Source organism: Mastigoproctus giganteus, chromosome 5, assembly GCF_048544385.1.
Source record: "Mastigoproctus giganteus isolate SK-2022 chromosome 5, ASM4854438v1, whole genome shotgun sequence".
Taxonomy (NCBI): Eukaryota; Metazoa; Arthropoda; class Arachnida; order Uropygi; family Thelyphonidae; genus Mastigoproctus; species Mastigoproctus giganteus.
Window position 1 is genome coordinate 202492874 of NC_143579.1, and position 23842 is coordinate 202516715.

General features: G+C 37.3%; 1 protein-coding gene across 1 annotated transcript in view; it reads right to left on the reverse strand.

Annotated features, from left to right (window-relative positions):
• Positions 1 to 7452: 7452 nt before the first annotated feature.
• The window catches only part of LOC150086013 (glyoxalase domain-containing protein 4), an 88316-nt gene continuing 71926 nt past the window's right edge, over positions 7453 to 23842 (reverse strand). Inside the window, exons 9-10 of the mRNA XM_090373650.1 lie at positions 13015 to 13101; positions 7453 to 7633 (exon numbers count right to left, since the gene is read on the reverse strand). Of these exons, the coding sequence (XP_090229776.1) occupies positions 7568 to 7633; positions 13015 to 13101 (153 nt within the window). The 3' untranslated portion in view covers positions 7453 to 7567. The remainder of the gene's footprint in view (positions 7634 to 13014; positions 13102 to 23842) is intronic.

Consider the following 23842-nt stretch of genomic DNA (forward strand, 5'->3'; position numbering starts at 1 on the left):
AATTTAGCCATGTAAATGGGACACTAGTGAACATGGTGACATTCTAAAAGATATATTAGAGCTGTGGAATATGTGTTGCAGCGGTCTTGGTTTTTTCCTTTAATGCCTACGTCCTTTTTGTTAATGGGTCATGGATCTCTTCGAGCTAAATTATTTGAGAGAGGATTGAAGCCAGACCCCTTCTGGCTTGCGACACATGGATACGTGTTATGTATGTTCTGTTCTGTCGAGTACACAGAGGAACATAGACTTCTCTTGACCGGCATTCCAAATTTAAATGAAGATAATGTGTCTGTCTTTCTTGAGGACATTGAAAAGTTCAACATGTTCCAGGAGTTTTCAACTGCAGTCTTCAAAAGACAAACTGTAGTGCGATCTGCTATGCACTGAACCTGGCTCACCGTGCTAGGCTTGGTTTGGATATTGACCTGCCTTCTTGAGGACATTAATAAGTTCTCGGTTGTTCAACATGTTCCAGGAGTTTTCAATCGCAGTCTTCAAAAGGTGATCTGCTATGCATATAACCTAGGTCACTGTGCTGGGCTGGCTTAATGAAGATAATGTGTCTGCCATTCTTGAGGATATTGATAAGTTCAACATGTTCCATGAGTTTTCAAAAGGCAAACTGCAGTGTGATCTGCTATGCATTGAACCCAGCTCACTGTGCTGGGCTTGGTTTTTTGGATGTACTTTGAACTTGATTTTTATTGTGATCACTGAATTTTGATTTTGATCCTGAAACTTAAACCTTTGTTTCCTTAGTTCTTGGTGATCTTCCTGGATTCTGGCAGACTCGACTTAATTTTGTTGCGATGTCTGGCCTCAGTTTATTTACCACTTTTTTTTTTTTGCTCACAGGTTTGGGCGGCTGGAGAGCGAGATTGCAGGCACCCACTGGTATTGCACTACTTCCTGTGCATGCAGTATTCGTCCAATATGTGCATACAGTGATAGTAAACCAGGGCCCAGCTTACTTTTATTCTAAATAATCCTCAGGCCGGTTATGTAGTTTCTATAACAATAACAAGGTGAAGATAGGCATATTTTGAGTAGAGGACCCACTATGCAATAGTTAAAACATCCCCAAAGCATCACTGACCCACCACTGTCACCATCTTCTCTTTGAAGCAGCTGTTCTATATACAGGTGCTTTAAAAGCTACTGAACTGCATTTCCTGGGTGAGGCCACAATTTCAAGAGAGGGCAGAGACCATCTTCTCTTTGAAGCAGCTGTTCTATGTACAGGTGCTTTAAAGGCTACTGAACTGCATTTCCTGGGTGAGGCCACAATTTCAAGATTGTGCAGAGAGCATATTAATATATGTAAATAAATCTTGTATATAAATTGATGTATATAATCTTGAAATTGTAAACTGTGTGTAATAAATGAATGGAAAAAAAAAAAAAAATGCTCCTTCAGTGGCCAATACATTGATTAAATTAGGTTATTTTTGGTTTTTAGGAGCATTAGCAACTATGGCCATATCGCTCTGAGGATATGCGGTGGTCATTCCCTGACCTTTCGACATCCTCCGTATTTGGTGGTCATGGGCTCGAACCCCGGTCTAATTAAGAAGCATGTGCTACGCACTGCTGCTCCTGCCCACCTGGCTACGGAGGCGGTGATTAAATTAGGCTTGTGCATTAAGTGCCAAAGTAACTAAGCCTATGGAACATAACATTATTGTGTATTCTTTGGTTGCTTTGCTGGAAGAAACCAGGCTTTCCAGAAGAGAAAAACCATGCAAACCTTGTCTGAGACTAACTAAGCCATGTTGTAATGAAAAGTCCATAAAAATTCCTTATCACTGCTTTTCCAAAGCTTGAGAGAGGAGTGATTACAAAGTGTTACCTGTGAGGGACAAACATGTTGAAGATGGCAATGTATGCAATGCTTGTATGAGCTCACTAAAGAAACAATACTATTTACACAAAAATATGAATTATTGAACATTTACTACAATATTACCAACTGCCAGGTAACAAGTCAAGAAAAGCTCTTTGCTATGCCAAAGCATTACGTTAATACACTGGCCAAAACAATTCACTGGACATCAAAATCCACTGTCCACATTGCTCTTCATTCTGGCTGCAATAACCCATTCACAGACTAATATGTAAACATGAAATACTAAGTTTTGTAAGAAATACAAGCTGAGATCATGCAAATTCAGACATTTGACCATTTCATTTAATATATGACCATGTTGCAAATGTATTCCAGCTGAAAAAAGGACAACAAACCTGCTGATTGAAATAGTAAATCATCTAAACATATCATTTCAGACAGATTCACTTGAGTCTATTGATTGAAGAGTCATCAGGAGACTGGAAGTTATGTGAAATGTAAACAGTATCTCTCCTGAACCCATTAGTCTATATTCCACATTTAATCATTTTTATTGCAATGAACTTTCCTATCAGTGATGGGTATCAACGACAACAGAACTTTGAACTAAAACCATTAAGCATATTGCACTTTTCTATTCTTGTAATGGCTTGTTTAAACTGTGATATATTAAACATACAGATGATGGACAAAAAGTTTGTCCATCATCTGTATAATTTTTCAATTAATAACATAACCCCTTTCATAGTAAAAATCACTTCAATTCCCATTGATAGATTTGACAGACCCCTTAAATAGTTTATATCAACATTAAGCCCTTCTGAAAACAAGTGAGACTAATTCATTCATTCATGTTTCACAGATGCTGTTGTATTTTCACTCTCTGCCAAAGGTAGTCGCATTTATTCTCTATAGAATTTAAATCTGGTTACCTGGCTGCCAACCTAAAATGCTCTACCATTTCCTTGTGCCAGTTTAAAATGGTAGAGGTCCTTTAAACTGGACGGTTGTCATAATTCGGTTTCCTCCTGGAATATAGATGAAATAATGAGTGTCCCTCAAATGTCTGGCAAAAGGCACAATCTGATAATCCACAATATTTGTACAGCCAACCCAATTCATTCTGGTTGGTATTTTGAGTAGAGGACCCACTATGCAATAGTTAAAACATCCCCAAAGCATCACTGACCCACCACTGTCACCATCTTCTCTTTGAAGCAGCTGTTCTATGTACAGGTGCTTTAAAGGCTACTGAACTGCATTTCCTGGGTGAGGCCACAATTTCAAGAAAAAGGTAGCTGGTTCTTGTTGCACAATAATGCCCCTGCTGCACAACATACCCCCACGTGCTGCAAAGACATTTCTGACAAAACATAGTACTGTACATATCAACCATCCACTCTACTCTCCCAATCTAGCACTAGAGGACTTCTTCCTCTTTCCCAAGGTTAAAACTGCTCTGAAAGGAAAGAGATTTAAGTATGTTAAGAACATAAAGAAAAATGTAACTGATGAACTGAACATTAATATCTTCAGATGCCTTCACTGAGACTTTTCAGAAACTTTTAGAAAGTATAAGAAGTGCATTCAATCAGGTGGTGATTACTTTGAATAAAAATAAAACCAATTTTGAGCCCCCAAAGAGTGTTCTTTTTATTTCCACACCTTTTATAATACTATAGTAGGACCTATAATAACAAATGCAACTAAAACAATTATAACAGCAAAAATAAAACAAATAGATGAAACTACGGAAAAATGAAAACATTAAAGAAAATAATTAATAAAATGTTGGGATACTGTTAAAGGTATTTCAATTTGTATAGTTTTAGATGGTTTCAGGAATCAATGTAAAATACAACCTATTAATGAGTGGATATATAATAGGAAAAACATACAGACAGACTGGAGAATGACAGAGGTGAACAAAATATTAAAGAACTAGAGACCCAGAGTAAATGTAGTAGAAGACCAAGAATATTGTAGAAGTTCTACACATTGGCACTAATGATATTAAGAGTAGGAGACTTGCACTGCTTCTATTGGAATGAGCAGCAGCTTGGAAAATAAGATGCAGGATATTTCAGAGACTGCTGGGAGTCATTGGGGTACAAGTAAACACATGGGTAGTGTTAGGGTAGCTAAAAAAAAAGAACAGGTGCATGTATACTTGCGTGTACACCAATGCTAGGAGTGTGGTAAATAAATTTGATGAATTTGAGGTATTGCTCAAAGCATCAAAGGCGGATATTGTTGGGATATCAGAGATGTGGTGTCACACAGATATAAGTAATGCAGAACTGGAATTTGGGGAGTACAACGTCTACAGAAAGGATAGACAGGATAGGAACGGAGGAGGGGTTATGCTATTAGTTAAGAAACACAAAATCCAAGGAAGTGAAGCCAGTTGACATCGCTGGACAGTGCAGTGTCGAGTCAGTTTGGTGTGACATAAGCATTGGGAGATCAAAATTGAGAGTAGGAGTGTGCTATAGGCCTAATGACTCTGATGAGTATAATAAGAAACTGTACGGGGAAATAGAGTGGGCCAGTAAATCAGAGAGTCTTATAATGGCGGATTTTAATTTCCCAGATATTGACTGGAATTTGTGGGTTGGTCACTCACACACTAGCAAGGCTTTTATGGATTTATTGGATGATTGTTTTCTAAATCAGCATGTTCGGGAGGCAACTAGAGGGAGCAATACTCTTGATTTGATTATCAGTAGTGATTCTTCATGCATTAAGAATCTGCAGATACAGGAACCACTAGGTGGCAGTGATCACAGTGTGCTGAAGTGGAATTTACTCAAGGAGGTAACTACCATCAGGGGTAAAGGGAAGGGTTATTGCTTTTGCAAAGGCGACTACGATGTTCTGAGACAGTATTTAAATTCTATACAGTGGGACCAACTGATGATGATGTTACCAACAACAAACTCAAAATGGGAAGCATTCAAAGAACTTATCTTGAAAACTACTAGGCTTTACATACCAATTAAGAAATATTGTTCAAGGTTCAGGCCTAAATGGATGTTAGATGAACTAATGAGACATATGGCAGAGAAGAAAAATGCATGGGATACATATAAATTAACATGTGACACAGAAGCCTATGATAGATATAAGTTGATCTGTAACCAAGTTACAAAGGAGGTTAGGCAGATTACGAGAAATCTTTGGCAGGGGATGCAAAGAACAACAGCAAGCAGTTCTTTACTTATGTAAACACTATAATAGGAATGGGATGAATCAGATTGGTCCTCTTGATATTGATGGGTCAACTGTTCATGATCCTGCTCAGGTAGCTAACAAACTAAATCAATATTTTGCATCTACATTCACACATGAGGAGTTATTCAGGAAGGGAAATGCCATAGATGAAGTAAACACTGGCAGTGAGCTAGATGATCTTGTAATAATTGAGAGTAAAGTGGAGGAGAAATTGTTGAAGATAAATACAAGAAAGGCACCTGGGGTGGATGGGATCTATCCATTTATATTAAAGGAGGCAGCAAAGGAAGTAAGCAATCTGTTAGCCATAATTATGAGAGCTTCCTTGGATTCAGGGGAGGTACCCACAGACTGGAGATGTGCAAATGTGACCCCCAATTCACAAAGGAGGATCAAAGGCTGACACAAGTAATTATAGACCTGTGAGTTTAACTTCTGTTCCAGGAAAATTAATGGAGGTACTGGTTAAAGAAGCACTGCAGGATCATCTAGACAAGACTTCAGCTATAGCTCGGACACAGCATGGTTTTGTTAAGGGAAAGTCTTGCCTGACCAATTTGATTGGATACTATGATGCAGTCACAAAAGAACTGGATGCAGGGAATAACTTTGATATTATATACTTGGATCTTAGAAAGGCTTTTGATACTGTTGCACATGGAAGACTGCTGCACAAATTGGAGCAGTGTGGCACTGGAGGCAAATTGCTGCTATGGATAAAGGGGTGGTTGTGGGGGAGAAGACAGAGAGTGGTAATCAATGGACACTGCTCATCCTGGACTAATGTTATCAGTGGAGTCCCTCAGGGCTCAGTGTTGGGTCCATTGTTGTTTTCTGTATTTATAAATAATATTGATGATGGTATATCAAGCTTAATGTCCAAGTTTGCAGACGATACAAAGGTTGGCAGGGTTGTTAAGGATGCTACTGATGCTATGCTGCTGCAACAGGATCTGGAAAGGTTGAGCAGATGGGCTGAGAGGTGGCAAATGAAGTTTAACATTGACAAATGTAAAGTACTACATATGGGAAACAGCAACCCCAGAACAACGTATCAATTCTGTGGTACTACACTGACAGTGGTAGAGAATGAAAAGGAGCTGGGGGTAATTGTGCAGGCAGATATGAGGTTCTCTGAGCAGTGCAGATGGGCTGCAAGAGTAGCTCATGGTGTCTTATCAATGATATACAGGAATTTTTCTAGCAGGGATAGGGAGGTGATTATTCCCTTGTATAAGGCAATGGTCAGGTTGCACCTTGAATACTGTATACAGGGCTGGAGGCCTCATTTCAAGAAGGATGTAGAGCTGATGGAACGAGTACAGAGAAGGGCAATAAGGTTAGTGAACGGAACGAAGGGTTACTCTTATGAAGAGAGGCTTAAGGTTTGCAAATTACAGTGTCTGGAGACTAGGCACCGGTGAGGTGATCTGATAGAGGTGTAAGCCTTGAATGGTTTGAGCATGCTCAATGCTGATGGGATTCTGCCTCTTGCTGAGAATAATCACCTGAGAGGGCATAAATTCAAATTGAGGAAAGACAGAGGTAGGATAGACGTGCGGAAATTTGCCTTTAGCCAGCGGGTAGTTAGTTGGTGGAACAGACTTCCATCTCTTGTTATGGAAGTTGATAGCCTAAATAAATTTAAGGCTCAGCTGGACAGGTATTTCGAACGAACGGAGGGGTGAAGTGAAAGGGTTTTTTTTTTTTTTTTTTTTTTTTTGGCTGATACTGCATAAGCTTGCTTTCTTGCATCAACTAAAGATAATGTTAATATGGAAAGATGGCCTATCCTAAGCCCAACAATTAATATCCTTAATGAAAAAAAGAAGAAAATACTTGTATAACTGATCCATGGCGATTCAGAGTTTTCATCCAGCCCATAGATGAACAAAGTTTGCCACCAGTCCTGATGTAGTAAAAGGAGGTTGGGGGTAGGGAAAAAGATAGTGAGAGGGTATGCATGATGAGCATAGAGCATCCTCTGTGCAATACAGTATGTTGATGCTAGGTTTGGATATTCCAAAAAAAAAAAAAAAAAAAAAAAAAAGAGTTAAATCTTAAGTGATGAACAGCAAAGAGCTTGTTAAATAAATATAATAATGTAATAATGCTGTAACAACAGTAATAAAGCAAAACAACTTTATTCAAGAAATCAATTATTCCTAGAATAAATCATATGTAATAAATCAAGAACCTAAGAGAAATAAGCAACTTTTTATATCAGCATCCATGATACAGAAGTGTACAATTTACATTATGAAATTAACAGAATTGTTACTAGTAACAAACCGAGTAATAAATTAATTTTGTTGTTTTTTCACATATTTTTTCCCTTCTACACAATTTATTTCATTAAAATATACTTTGCTTTCGGAGAAAAGATATAAGCATTTATATTTGAAGACAAATATTACACTCTTTTAACTCCCACATGCTCACATAACTTTGCTGTTAATTAAGTTTCTCTTCAATATTAGTAAATTATGCTTCTCCTTTAGCCAATCCCTTTTTGGCAAACCATTCATTACTTTTGTCTGCTTTTTCAGCCTAAAAACAAGAATTAAAAATAAAATGTTATTAATCAACCAGAACTCCTTGTTGTACATGGCATTACAAAAGATAAAATAAATAATCACATTAGTAAAATCTGGCAGCCACCTGAAAGATGAAATAAATTTTACAGGTGCTTTATAGACTACCGAAGTGCATTTCCCGAGCAAGGCCACAATTTCAAGAGAAAGGCAGCTGGTTTTCACTGCACGACAATGCCCCGCCCATTACCCATTTGTTGTGAAGACATTTCTAACAAAACATGGCACTGTACAGAACAACCATAGAATCACTCCCCTGATCTACTACCATCAGACTTCTTCTTTCCCAAGGCAAAAGCAGCTCAGTTTACTTCAATTTACTCATAAAAAACCTATGCAGAATTGTAAACACAGACTTGTTAAAAGTATTACTAAAATAATACTCCTTAATAATAACTTAATTTGTTCCTCTGAAAGCAGGTACAGAGAGGTGATTATTCTATTGCATAAAGCAATGGTCACATCTGGAATACTGCATACAGGTTTAGAAACGTCATTTTAGGAAACACAGATTAGTTGAAAAGGGTGCAGAGAAGAGCAACAAAATTAGCTAAGGGATACAAAAGGTTATTTTTACCAAGAAAGGTTCCTGGAATTCTACAAATTAGAGCAGAAGCCTGCTCTAATTTGTAGAATTCCAGGCTTCTGAAAAGGTTAAGTAAACTAAATGATGAAAGCATCTTGACTCTTTCTCAAAAGACACATACAAAGGGATTTAAACTGAAAAGTGTGGTTAGAGAAAATTTCTAACCACTAGAAACTGGAGTGCAGAAATTTTCTTTCAACCAGAGATTAACTGGTTGTTCTAATAAGCATGGGAAATAAACTTCCAGTGTCCACACAGAATGTCTGATATCACTTTGTTGTTAGCCATAATGGCTTGTACCATTTTAAATTTGTACGGTTTTAGATGCAACCACTTGGCAACACTCTCCACAGTTTTTTGAAAATTTATCCATTTTTACAGCATGGAACTAATGTTGCATAGGTGGATAATTCAAATAAATTGAAAGAACTGGAAAACCTGTTAGAAGGAATGGAAAAATAAAGTAGATAAAAAGGTTTTTTTTTTAAATTTCTTTTTTTAGCTGATTTATATAAGTTTTCCTTCCTTGCATCAACTTTGTTAATACTAATACTATTGTTTGGATATGTAGTCATATAAAAACATGTAAGGCATAAGGGGGCAAGTCAAGAGTAGCTTGACACATTTGATACCTTGGCACTTTTTATTATGTTTGTATAGAAGAAACATTGTACTGGGAGAAAAATCAGCACAAAAACAAGTGAAAGTAATTGTTATTGTAATACAATGTAGGGAACCCATTTTGTAGTGCATGCTTGAAAAAAATTAACAGAACCCGTAAAAAACATGGTGTAACTTGTGCAGCTTGCGATAAAGCAGGACAAAATTTGGTATGGTGATGTACCATAGAATAATGATGAAATGAGGAGACAGTGAGAAACTTCAAACAGGTATAAGGAACATTTATAGGGGTTGTATAAAAATTACCAAAAAAGGTCATTACAGAAGTCGACACAAGATGCTCAAAAATATGGTTATATGACATCAGTAATATGATGGCATATATTGGAGAGCATCATATGGCATATGATGCTCTCCAATGGATAAACATGCCTAACAGCAGTGAAACATGCTCGATATAAGGATATTTATAAGATCCTCTGGCAACAAATCCCATTCTTCTACCAGAGAAGACCTTAGCTTACCAAGTGACAGAGGAGTTGGCTCTCGGCATGCAATGTGATGCCCAAGGGAATCCCACATATGTTCAATCCAATTTAAGTCTGGTGATCACGATGGCCATGGCAGTCGGATATCTTCAGTTTAAAGATATTTCTCCACCACTTGTGCTCTATGTGCAGTGGCATCATGCACAGAAAAAATCTGGGCTAACTGCACCCCTAAAAAGTCGCACATGGGGTTCTAGGATTCCATCAGTTAGACTTCCAAGTGGCAGTCTTGGCTATCATCACCCGAAACAACATCCACAATGAACTTCAAACCTCATTAATAAAATGTCATTAATATATTTTTTCATTTCTTGCATTATTGTATAATAATTTCATCATGTCATGGTTTGGTTTACTTCTGTTTCATTCGTGTTAACTGTGTTTCAACCATAGTATTTTTAATGAACAAGCCTATTAATTACTGTTGCAATTCTAAAAAAGTTCTCATAAAAAGAATGTATATATGAAAAAAAAAAAAAAAAAAAAAATATATATATATATATATACAAAGTACAGTAGATTCCGGTTATTTTGCCACTGGTTAATCGGAGCAGCTGTTTATTTGGAACAAATCTTAAAGAACAGAATCCAATCGAAAAAATAGCCAGGGTTTACTTCGCTTAATTGGGACAACATACTGTTTAATTGGGGCAGGAGACCCCAGCACTGGAGATTACCCTAAGATTGTCTCCGACTGTACCTCGTGGTTCAGTCGGATTTCTGGAGGTCACAACTATAGAACAATAAAAACAATTAGCAGTCTCCTGTTTATTCGGGTTTTCTGTTAGTGGAACCTATTATAAGCAGATACTAAACTCAATCTTGTTGAATTTGTGATAATACCGACAGTTGAAATTCTGTGGGTTATTATGGTGAAATGTGTTTACACTTCCATGAAATCTTCAATCATATAAAAAAACAAATTTTCAGAATCTTCTCTTCATTCCTATTTTTTAAGCTTCGTAACTTGTTACTCTGTTCTAACTTGTGCGCATCATATTACTTGCAATTTGTGTGTGTGCCGTGTTCTTTGTTATTGTTTGCTTATCTTTTTTACTGTTTTAAATTTTAACCCTTCCCCCAAATGTCAGTGAACAGAAATATCAACTACTGTAGTTAGTATGTACATATTACAGTACATATTAATTAAGCTATGAATGTAAGCATAAATTTATTTTTACTTTGCTAACCTGTGAAAAATATTCTTCTGATTTTCACGTATCATTTAATTTTTTAATTGGTAAGGTAATAAAGTGTAAATCTGTACTTAATATATCTTTACTTTTATAGCCTGTGGATAATATTCCTCCTTACTACATATCGTATAGTGAATGGTACTTTGCTGTGGTGAGTCCATCATAACGTGATTTGATTGTACAGAGAATCGATCATAAAGTGGGGGTCCACTGTATTTTTAACTATTTACATGAAACTTTGCATAACTGGGGCAGCTGCTTAATCAGGCCAAAATGCATTAGTCCCGAACTGTCCCAAATAACCGGAATCTACGGTACTTGTAAAAAGGAAAAAGGTTTAAAACTTGTATAAATAAAGCATAATATGAAACATTAGGAGAATAGAATATACAAAATGGACATCATGGTATACTGAAGAAGTAAAAGACTGTCCAATATCAAAGCAAAAGCATTAGTTGAGATATAAATTATAATTAGAATGAAATTATAATTAGAAGTGTAGTTACGGTATCCCTATCAAAAACATGAAGAGGGATATGGCCATTGATCATTATTCCGCTCCAGACGAGAACAATACTTCCACCATAAGTATCCCTTTCTTTGATGTCAGAGGGATGGTACTGCATTCCTCATTTCCAGATGAAATAGCATCTAGAATCAGTTTGTAGGCTAAAATGGGACTCATCAGAGAACAGATCTGTTTTTTTTGTTAGTTGTTGGCCCATCGGCTTCTGTGGCCATATTGCACCTCCCAGAGTTTTTGCATTTTCTACTCTGATCCAAGCCTGAGGTGGGATTCGAACCCATGACCTTTGGGTTGCGAGGCAGGCACTTTACCCACCCGGCTAGCTCGGTCGGCCACAGAACAGAACTGTACCCCATTTGTCAGGGCTCTAAGTGACATGTTCATGGCACCAGTTTTGACAAGCTCTGTAATGGTTTGGGGTTAATGGCATACAAATCAATGGCTTCCCTGTGTAGAGTTCACTCGAACTGAGCCCTCTTAACACAGTCCAGTTGGAAATATTTTTACTCGTGGCCGCAGCAACTTCAAAAGACAATTGATGACAGGACATCGTAGGGTTCAGTCTTGCTGTTAGAGCCAGATAGCATTCTGTTCTGGTTGATGTAGGCCTTGGGCAACCTTGGCCAGCTCTTCTTGTAATGGTTCCTCTCTCTTGAAACTGCTTCCATAGTTCCAAGGTGACACATTAAGCCGTGTCACCTTTGCCTGTGACTGCCCGGCTTCAAGTCATTCAACAGCCCACCATCTCAAAGAATCGCCTAAACAATGATGACTTGCCATCCTGAATACTGGAGATGTGGCTGTTGCACTGAGCAAGCCAAAAAATGGGAATGAAGTGACATAGTTGCAACCCATGTTTTTATAAGCATGAATAATTTGCATAATGTGTGGCTTGGTAAAGTGGTAAATCGATTTCTATTGGAACTTGGAATCTGCATTCCAGGATGCCTATTATATCAAATATTCGTCTTCAACGACACTATTGACAATAAAATATTCATGAAAAACATTCTGTTCTGTTAATTTTGTCGAGCAGTGTAGTTAAAACAGTGATAATGAACCAGATGCCCTGTAAGATAACTGGCATAACTGTGTTTATCACTACAGTGATCTTTTTCTTCAAGCCATCCACTTCATTTGGTAGTGGTATCAGAGGGGGAAGGGGGGTCCTTAACATAACCTCAGAAAAAGAAGTCCAGTGGTGTGATAGGTCCAGCAAGCAAGCTGGTTGTAGCATTGGACCTGCATGCCCTACCCACTGGCCAGAGAAAGCAGGAATCCAAACAGTTTCACACACACACATTCTTATGGAAGTGGAAAAGGTGAGGCATCTTGTTGGAAGAGTACATTGTTGCTGGAATCATCCTGAGCAGTTTTCAGAATCAGATAATTCACTCTATAATAATAAAGATGTTCATTCTATGAATAAAGCACAAAATGAAGCTATGTTGAAATATGATATGTAAGCTATGAAAAAAATGTACTCAATGTCTATTTCAATAACAAAGCCAACCAGTAGTGGATAAAGTATTTCTTTCTTGGATGTAAGCAAAAGTGCTGTGTGCTTGATGTAAGTCTTCAAAGAGAATTAATTTTGTAAATTAATTTTGATAATTAATGTAAATGGGCAATTTCTTTCCAAGCTCATCAAAATTGCTTAAGAAAGTGACACATATGCAGCAGACAGCCGCATATATCCTAATGAGCTGTAAGTAAAACTAATCCATTTAGGTTTCATTTACAATATTATAATGAATCAAGCTGATAGAAAACTACATATAAGAAAATTCACATAGTAAAAAACCCGTGTTCAGTGACATCTGACTGCTTAAAATATCTTTAGCTGGAAAATTAACTTACTTCGGTTAGCAATTGGTCCCCTTTGGCATCAAATTGTGATAATTCTCGAAAAGCTTCATCTCCAACAAAACAGATTTCATGCCCGTCCTACATAAAATTTATGCCATTTTAGAATTTAACATTCCTAAAATATTTATAAAATAAAAAGAATGTAAATTGCTTCCTAAAACTGATATTTGAAAGTTAATATCTATACGCTATTTTATTAAACAACAAAATTTTCAATTTATGAGTAACTAGAAAATCTACCTGGAAAATTTACCATCGAGGAAAAATTAGACCACTGGTTCTTGTGGAATGCAAATACACAAGCGGAACCAACCAAACAAAGGGAGACACAAACTATATATTATATTAGACTTTATTTCATATATACTCATGTTTTTATAAATCCAGAGCTACTTGATAATTAATTTTGGCCTAATAAAATAAATGTAAAAATTAATCTCAAGTATTGAGAGTCTATAGTAGATGCTCAATAACTCAAGCACCAAGAAGTCTAATTCCTTGATATCTTGAACTCTCATAATTTTCTGTTTTTCTAGAAAACTCAATATTTTTATGATTCAGTCTTGTAAAACTAGGTCAACACAATGTTTCTATGTGGACTAAATCCAAACAGAAGTATGTAGAAAGTGTATTAATGGCACTATCATTGTGTCAATTTACAAGACATGTGTGTGCACTCACTCACTCACTCACTCTCACTCTCTCTCTCTAACTGAATACTTTGACAAAATTATGTGATATGAAATATACTTATGGCTTCAGTAATTCTGTTTATTTAGTATAAAATGTTTTGGCAGTTCCTGAGTATTAAGTAAAGATCCAAGTTAGTATTTAAGTACAGTACTGAACTTACACGTGAGAGAAAATCACATAATTTTGTCATGTGAACTGGCCAAACGAGAACTACTGATGGTTACTGTTTAATTGGTTTTGGTTTCATTTACAGGATGGAAACGTGTACACTTTAGTGAAAGCTCTTGCCCTGTGCAAGATGACACCAGAGAAAAAGTTGAAGACTGCCAATTACAGATAAAATTAAAGTCATTTGGGCTGTGGAAGAGGGGTAAAAAGAATTAATCAGTAATGCTGCTGAATTTGAGATTTTAATATGCTCTCAACTTATCTAACAAATAAGAATACAATTTGAAAGTAGACAGAATCTACCCACTCTCTTAACAGTAAGAAACAAATGAGAAGTGCAAGTTATTCAGATACAGACCAGTGTGTACCGAAGTGGTTTTTCTCAATGGAAATTTAATAACTTTAGCAATTGCTAATATCTTTTTAAATTGCATAGCATCACCTGAATAGGCAAATCTGCTATACATTTGAAAGGCTAAGACACTGCTTGGACAGTTGTTTTGAAGCTTACTGGATTCTCATCAGTTGATGAGTAGGGTTGAAAAATTAATCTCAAGTATTGAGAGTCTATAGTAGATGCTCAATAACTTAAGCACCAAGAAGTCTAATTCCTTGATATCTTGAACTCTCATAATTTTCTGTTTTTCTAGAAAACTCAATATTTTTATGATTCAGGGTATGAACTTTGGCATAAAGCCATAAAGCCTTTTCTGGAACAAACAGCAAGTGTGCTGAAAATTGATATCAATCCAACTTTTCCTCTAAAGTTATGCCTGAGCATCAAAAACATATTTTAATTTATATATATATAGATTGGAGTAATAAAACCAGATCTATATATTACTCCCTAAAGGTATTTTTTCATGTTACTAAAACTTTAAATAGTACCGCATGAAATAATAGTGAAAACTACAATTTGGAAGCAGTGAATGAGAAGGGAATAAGTATCTCAAGTAAATGATTATCATTGGATGATGATGGAAGACAAACAAACCTGTTTTCATTCCAGGCTTGTTCATCTTGAGTCATCATTAAAAACTTGCAAATTATATCAATTTTTCTCATTTTTCAATGTATTTTAACAAAATGTAAAGTGTAAGGTCAAAAAAGTAAAGGTTTTTATCTTTATTTTCATAAAAACAGAAATCAGTTATACCGATGAGCCAAAACATTATATAATATGATTTTGGTCCTCCACGTGCAGCCAAAACAGCTTGTACCCGGCGAGGCATGGATGCTACAAGATTTCTAAATGTGTCTTGTGGTATCTCGTACCAACATGTAACCAGATCCTTTAACTCCTGTAAGGTCTGTGGTTGAGATGCCGCAGATCGGAGTTGCTGTTCCAACACAAACCACAGATGTTCAATGGGATTGATGTCTGGGGAATTTGGAGGCCAGGGCAATGGAAGTCTTCCTCATAATATGCGAACCAGTCCTGAACAACCGGGCGGTGTGGCATGGCACATTACCCTGCTGAAAGACGGCACTGCCAGAAGAGGGGAAGACCGATGCCATGAAAGGGTGTACCTGGTCAGCAATTATGACCAGATACACCCAGTCATCAGCAATGATGTTTAGGTAAGTGGCAGATGTCAGAGTGCCTGGCACACGGTTGACTAGACCTAGGGTATCCCAGCAGAACATCGCCCAAAGCATGACACCGCTGCCACCGGCTTGTTTTCGTCCCACGGTGCATCCAGGTGCCATCACTTCCCCAGGTACACAATGCACATGTACCCATTCGTCCACACGGTGCAACAGGAAACGTGATTCATCAGACCAGACGACCTTCTTCCAATCACTCAAGGTCCAGTTTTGACGCTCGCGTACCCATTGTAGGTGCTGTCGCCGGTGAACTCTGGTTAGCACGTGCACTTGGAGCGGCCTGCTGTTACGCAGCCCCATTTTAAGCAGGGTTCGATGTACTGTGTTATGACACATTACTCCCATCACCAGCAAGTTGCACCACAGTCACCATGTACCAGGAGAGCCTTCGCTCACCTCGGGCATTGATGAGCCATGGTCGTCCAACACCTCGCCGGCAGTTCGTGGGTTTCCCCTCCTCGGACCACTTTCGGTAGGTACTAACCACGGCTGACTGTGAGCATCCCACCAATGCCATTTCGGATATGCTCTGACCCAGTCATCTGGCCATTAAAATTTGGCCTTTGTTAAACTCGCTTAAGTCCACTGCCTTTCCCATCTGAAGAACAAAAGTAACACTGATTAACGGAGCTCATTATCAGGTGTTTTTTATACCATGTCCTGCGCTATGCCGTAGTTTACCTGCAGTTGCTTCAATTTGCATAACGACTTGCTGGTCATAATGTTTTGGCTCATCGGTGTTGAGGTTCCGAACAAAATCCAAATAAGGAAATAAATCAAACGTACATACTGGCTACAGTTCCAGCAAATTGTTCCACAGAAATTAAACATTTGTCCATTCCCTACACTTTGTAACTCTCCTAATTTTCACAGCTGTATAAATAGCTTCATTATATAATATGAGGAAATAAACCAAAATTATATTCTATATTAAAACAATTTGCTTACCAGATGTATTGCTAATTTAACAATAAAGATGTGAATTAAATATCTAATTTAACAATAAAGATGTGAATTAAATATCTATATATGAGTTATTATGAATAAAATGTTATTCCAGTTATAACAATTTTTAAACATATGTAGGATAATTATTTATATATACAGTAAACCCCCGCTATTTGCGGGGGGTTACGTTCCTGAGAAATGCCGCGAATACCGAAAACGCGAATACTGAGTTATGGCTCCCATAGTAATAAAGGGGTTCCGTTCCAAAGAATGAAATATATAAGAAAAACTAGTCTAAAATTTTGTCTATGTATTATATGTACCTTCATATTATGACTATGTACATAGACAGTACATAGTGAAATGCAAGCATAAGGCATCGACATGAAAATAAGAAACAATTTAATATTAAATGTAATATTTATTAGAAATTTCAAACAAATCTTTCAAACCAGCGCTTTTGCTATAGCTAAAAAAACTTATCCCGCCAGTGCTATCACCAGTTTCGCTAAAGTGTCGATAAAGGAGTTTTGCCTTTTCACGAATGATGAGTGAACTTAATGGAATTTTATTTTGAGTTCGGTCTTCTATCCACAGATTTAAAGCTTTTTCCATTTTTTCTAATTTAACATCACGAGTTACAGAGCAAATATTTTAAGCAATTAGCGCATTTTCACGGACACTACGGTGGAATTTTCTTCCGATTTCTTGATTGATCGTACCGTTGACTCATTGATTTTATAATGTTTTGCCACTGAGGAGACACTTTCACCATTAGAAATTTTGTCTAATAACTGAATTTTATTCGCTAATGTCATCACCTTCTTTGATCTTTTCACAATTCCCTTTTTATTCGCAGTGATATTTTTGTAGGGGTTAGAAAAGAATTTGTCCACAATAATGTCACTTTCTTCCGTTAACACGCTCGAAAAAGTCTGTTTTCACTAACACACTGCAAAACGGTATATTTTTCGCTTTTTAAGCATATCAATTTATAAACTGATATATAAATTGATAAATTTATTCAATTTATAAGCATATAAATTAAAAGCAAACCACGAATTCTTCCATGACAAGCGCATAGCACATACTGAACAAGGATTAGCGAGAAACATTCACGCTCGCGATTTTGTCACCCCTCTCCTCCCATCCACTGAGCGCTGTTTTGACCGGGAAAGATAATTTTAGCCACGCCCATGTTTTTTTTTGGCGGAAAATGTTCATGGCGATTTAAAATTCAATTTTTTTAGGTTTCATTTTATATTAAATCAGCGACCGCGAAAACGCGAATACAGGTACCGCGAATAGCGGGGGTTTACTGTATATATATATATATATATATAAAATATGCACTTTAGTCAAAGCTTAAATAAAACTGGCACTCACCTCATGATCTGTTTAGTTGCATGAATTATATAAAAAAGGGAGTATGGGAAGGCCTCGGGTTAAAAACGAAAATCATAAGTTAAAAATCTTGGGTTAAAAATTAAAATTAAGCTCAGAGGAGGAAGAAGTGCACCACATCATCCTCTAGTTGTCAATTTTAAAATGTAAAACTGTAAAGTTATGTTTAAATGAGAATAAGGTCAATAGTCGTGAACGATGGACTTTCATTAAAAACATCTTTGGTTGGCACTAAGGAAATAAGGATAGAGAATCAGCATGAACTTTAAGTACCCGAAATGTTTTGCTGCACACGTGGTATTTTAATGTGCACGAGATTCCAAATTGGGGAAAGGGAAGCCGGAAGTTTGGTGATGAGGACGTTAAGGTTGGTGTTAAGCCGGCACCATTCTATTATGAGAGTTTCGTACTGAAGGAGCTTGTAGCTTGAATTTAATTTAATAATGGTAATTGCAGCATCAACTGAGGGGTTATGGTTGTGAGTATGCACATGTTGAGAGAACTCTGTGTTTCCTTGACATGTTCAGAAACTATTAATGTGGTAGTATGCGCGTGTATTTGCGCTAGTGGATGATCCAAATCTGTTGGTAGTGCTCCCAATGTAACACGCATTGCAATCTGACTGGCAATGACTAGGTAAACTATATTATTAATGTCTCCTGTGTCGTAAATGTGGGTTTCTTTGTATTTGTTAAAGGGAGTTCCTAATTTGTTACAAGTGGAGAAAATTAAGGAAATATCTGTGTTAGGGAAGACTTGACGTAAACGTCTGGCAATTTGACAACAGTAAGGCAGGACAACAATTCAATTCATCTCAGATTAAAATATACCCTGGAATTAGAAATGAATAACACAATTAATTTCCTCAACTTAACTATATATAAAATGGGCAATAGATAAGGTACAAAAATCTACAGGAAAAAAACAAACACAGGCAAATACTTACACTTTCATTCGCATCGCTTCCTTTGTATAAAAAAATTCATTCTTTATAATCAAGTCTTTAAAGCCTTAAAATATTGCCATTCACAAGATGATTTGGCTTTTGAGTAAAAATACCTCACAGAAAAGTTTACAGCTAGAAAATATCCAGTCAAATTAATTCATCAAACTATTCTAGCAGTTCAGGATAAAATTCATAACCCTAAACAATCCTGTTATAAAAAAGCCTAACATTTTAAATACTGTCAAATCGCCAGACGTTTATGTCAAGTCTTCGCTAACACAGATATTTCCTTAATTTTCTCCAATAGTGACTGGAGGGAGTCTGAGTACTGTGTATGCAGGGGTGGGGGGCATTGTCAATGCCACGTTATGTCAAGGATCTGGGTATATTCTTACCATGTGTACCGCCATATCCAAAAATTTCATTACTTCATACAGATGTCCCTTCCCCCCCCTTTTCTTACTATTGAATACACCCTGAATTGTCAAACTAATAGAGCAACTTATCTGCGAAAAGATCTAAACCTCCCAAACACTTCCTAGTTCATTTCACAAATACACGTGGTCTCAGTTCTAATCTCAGTGATGTCCATTTCCACTTAGTCTGCCAAACCCCATGTACCTTTTCTGACAGAATCTCAGTTCTTCAAACAGGCCTCTGAGGTTGGGTATATTCATACTGTAGTTTTTAGTGTTTTGCACCAACCTTGCATAGAAATAGAAAATAAAAACACCAAGGAAACTGAACTTTTGATAACTGTGCTTATAATAAATTACAATAACCTGTATTTACAATAAATTTAACTTTACAATAAACTATACATATGAATTATTAAAATCTGCTACATTACAATCAATAAAATGCATTAAAATATACTAGATTAAAAGAGATAAAAATCGTAGCTTTCAAAGGCTCCAGCCTTCTTCTTCACCGCTGAAGAAGAAGGCTGGAGCCTTTGAAAGCTACGATTTTTATCGCTTTTAATCTAGTATAATTTTAATGCATTTTATTGATTGTAATGTAGCAGATTTTAATAATTCATATGTATAGTTTATTGTAAAGTTAAATTTATTGTAAATACAGGTTATTGTAATTTATTATAAGCACAGTTATCAAAAGTTCAGTTTCCTTGGTGTTTTTATTTTCTATTTCTACGCAAGGTTGGTGCAAAACACTAAAAACTACAGAATCTCAGTTATCAGTTGGTTCAACCACTGGTCATTTCAGTTGCCAAATTATTCGCTGTAGATTCCTTTCGCCTCAAAAGCGGTACTTGTGCATATGTCCATTCCGATATTCCCTGTCAGAGACTTAATAATTTGGAATCTCTTTTTTTAATCTTCTCCGGCTTAAAATCTCTCTACCTCATTCTGTCAAATTCATCTGTTGTCTCTACTGTTCTCCCAATTCCACTAATCACTTTGACTTCCTCTCTTTGCAACTTGACTTTCTCCAGTCCAACTTTCCTAACAGCGAGATAATTTTCCTTGGTGATTTGAATGTTCACAACTCCAGCTGGCTTCCATTCTCTAGTCACACCGACCCAGCTGGTCGAGATGCTGAGGCTTTTGCAATTACTAATGACCTCACACAGATTGTTCATTTACCTACAAGAATACCGAACAATCCTAACCATACAGCCAACACGCTTGAGCTTTTTCTCACAAACTCCCCTTCTAAGTACACGTTCGAAGTGAGTGGTCCTTTAGGCACCTCAGATCGCAACTTAGTGATTGTCTCTTCTTTAATGGAGCCTTTATCTCATGGCTATTCCCAACCTCGTGTTGTTTGGCATTAAAGGATGCAAAATGGGATGACCTGAGATTTCTTTTCATACTGTCCATTGTTCAGATTACTGTTTCAAAACTTCTGATGTGAACGTTTGCTCAGATCGCATCAGTGAAATTATTCTTGTAGGAATGGAATCCTTTATTCCACACTCCACCTTAAAATCTCGTCCTTTATCTAAACCTTGGTTTTCCAATAAATGTGCTAAGGTTGTTCAAGAGAAGAATGTTGCATATCGTAATTGGCCTGTTTCCAATTCTTCAGTTTCATTTTCTGCCTATGCCAGTGCTCGAAACAATTGCAAAGCAGTTATTAATCAGTCCAAACTAGATTTTGAACAGGCTAAGAGTGGAAAACTTGCTTCTTGCCCTAATGGTAGCCGAGCATTCTGGTCTTGCTGAAACAACTGGCCACAACTTTTGCCCATCTCTGCTCCCACCTCTATCAAAACCAGATGGTTCTATTGTCACTTCAGCCAAGGATAAAGCTGACCTGCTGGCATCCCATTTTTCTTCCAACTCATGTATTAATGATCTTGGTAAAACACCTCCCACCATGCTTCATTCAATGCCTCCTGTGGTCTTCCGTCAAAAGGATTTTGACAAATCTTGATGCCAAGAAAGGTCCAGATAGTATTTCTCCACTTGCACTCCTGAACTTACTCCTGTTCTTTGCCACCTTTTTTCACTTTCTTATTCCAAAGGTGTTTTTCCTTCTGCTTGGTAATTTGCTCATATACAGCCAGTTCCTATAAAGGGTGACAAATCCCTCCCATCCAATTATCATCCCATTGCAATTACTTCTACTCTTTCTAAAGTAATAGAGAAATCAACTGACCACCAACTCTTAAACTATCTAGAAACCTTTCATCTGATCAATGTATCATTATTCACATGTATCCCCATAGCACATGGGTAGAATGTGTGAAATTGGCTTTACAGAAGGATGATACCTTAAGTGCTAGATCCCACCTAAACATAGATGATATATGTTGTGCTGTTGAATTATGTCTTTCTAGTACAACCTTGGTTTTCCAAGGAGTGATGTATAAACAGGTTCACTGCACAGCCATGGGTTCTCCAATCAGTGCCATTGTCGCAAATCTGGCTATGGAGAAATTAGAGAATAGGGTTTTTGCGAGATAGGAGTTCCCTATGTATAAGTGGAAACGATATGTCGATGACACGTCTATTGTAAAGAAGGGGAGAGAGAGGATGATGTGGTCTCGTTTCTCAATGGTTTTTCCCCCTTTATAAAATTTACCTCAGAGGTAGAAACAGATGGCACTCTCCCATTTTTGGATATAATGGTGTATAGGAAAAGCCCCAGACTTAGAACCAAGGTTTATAGGAAACCAATGTGTAGGGGCCAGTATACACATTATAGGTCGGCACAAACTGCCCAACATAAAAATAGTGTGGCCAGAGCACTTTTGGGTAGGGTGAGGACACATTGCAGTACCTCTGAAGAGGGGAAGAAGGAAATTAGGCAAATTACGATGGATTTTATGAGGTGCTGTTACCCCTAGAGGGTCATTGATAAATACAATAGAGAGGAAGGGCCCAATTGGGTAGTTCCGCCTGTACCGCTTACCACAGTGTATATTCCCTACTATCCGGGCTTGTCAGCTCGCATTGCGAGGATGCTTCACGACTTTCAGCACGCTGTGTGCAGCTCCCAGGCCAGAGGTTGCACACAGTAGTATCCCAGGTCAAAGACCCATTACTGGGGATTTTAGTAGTTGGGTTATTTGTGTGTTATTTGGTTTTTAGGAGCATTAGCAACTAAAGCTATATTGCTCCGGGGATATGCGGTGATCATTCTCTGACCTTTCCGCATCCTCCGTATTTGGTGGGCACGGGCTCAAACCCCGGTCTACATCAAGAAGCGTGTGCTACGCACTGCTGCTCCTGCCCACCTGGCTAAGGAGGCGCCCTAGTAGTGGGGTCATATATGAGATCACATACCCAGATTGTGGGGAATGTTACGTGGAGGAGACAGGACGGCATCTTAAGGACCGTCTGGGAGAACATTCAAGAGTGATACGGACTGCAGAGCTCAATAAATCCGCCATTGCTGAGCACTATTGGGAAAAAACAACACCAGGTCTCCCCCGACAACGCTGTCATCCTTGGCCGGGCGCATAGATTCTGGGACCCCAAGTGGCTGGAAAGTCTGTGGATTGGATCCTCTGGCAACAATAGCATGAATAGAGATAGGGTGTATGACTTCACCCCCCTTTTTGAGGCAGTGGTTTTTGCCAGAGATAAACGTTTTAGTTTTCCACACCCCCAGGCCACTTCCGGTTCTGGTACCCATGAAAGGAATACCAAGTATGCGTCTGGTCATCCACGTGTTCCATGAACCTGGTATTTAAGGATGTGTCGCTTAAGTTTCATTATTGCTGAGGAAGGAGGCAGACACCTCCGAAAGCTTCGATAGTGTTTTTATTGCTTTTAAATTTATATTTTAATGCATTTTATTTTATTTTATTTTTGTGTTAAACTAGTTTTTTTGTAAATAATCAATTTTTGTAAATATTATTTTACAGTCTTTTGTATCATTTTATTTTATTATTAAATCAGTTTTAAACGGTTGGTGTATCTTTTTAAATTTGTGGTATGAATAATCCCAACCTTACAGGCCTTATTGCAGATATACTCTAAATACTAATTTTTTACAAGTGACTAATTTTTTTGTTCCATGCTCCTGTAATTTGTTTGTGTTAAAGTCTTCATGTGTATAAGTAATGCTTTTGTTTTTCTCAAACAGCACAACAGGCAAGAGTTATTTTATTTGAAATTACTTTAAGAGAGAGAGAGAGAGAGAGAGAGAGAGAGAGAGAGAGAGAGAGAGAGAGAGAGAGAGAGAGAGAGAGAGAGAGGGTCTGTTATAGTTTAAACATATTACCTTAACCTATAGACAGTTATGTAACGTCACACACAAGATATTGTCAACACTGCATCACATTTTCAATTTTCACCCTATTTAGTAGGCACTTCTTGAAATTTTAATAGAAACTGTGGGGAAAAAAAAAAAAAAAAAAAAAACTTCAAAAAGTGCTGTGAGTTGCTTCAGAGTGAACAGAATGATTTAAGTGAAATCAGAGGAGGAAACGTGGTAATTTTGACCTCATATACAACTACCAACAAATTAAGATGAAGATTTACAAATGCATGCCCACTTTCATCTTACAAAACAGTTTCTTTCCCTAATAGAAAACCCTTAAATTCCAATAAAGCCAAAGTGTATTGCTCAAACTAT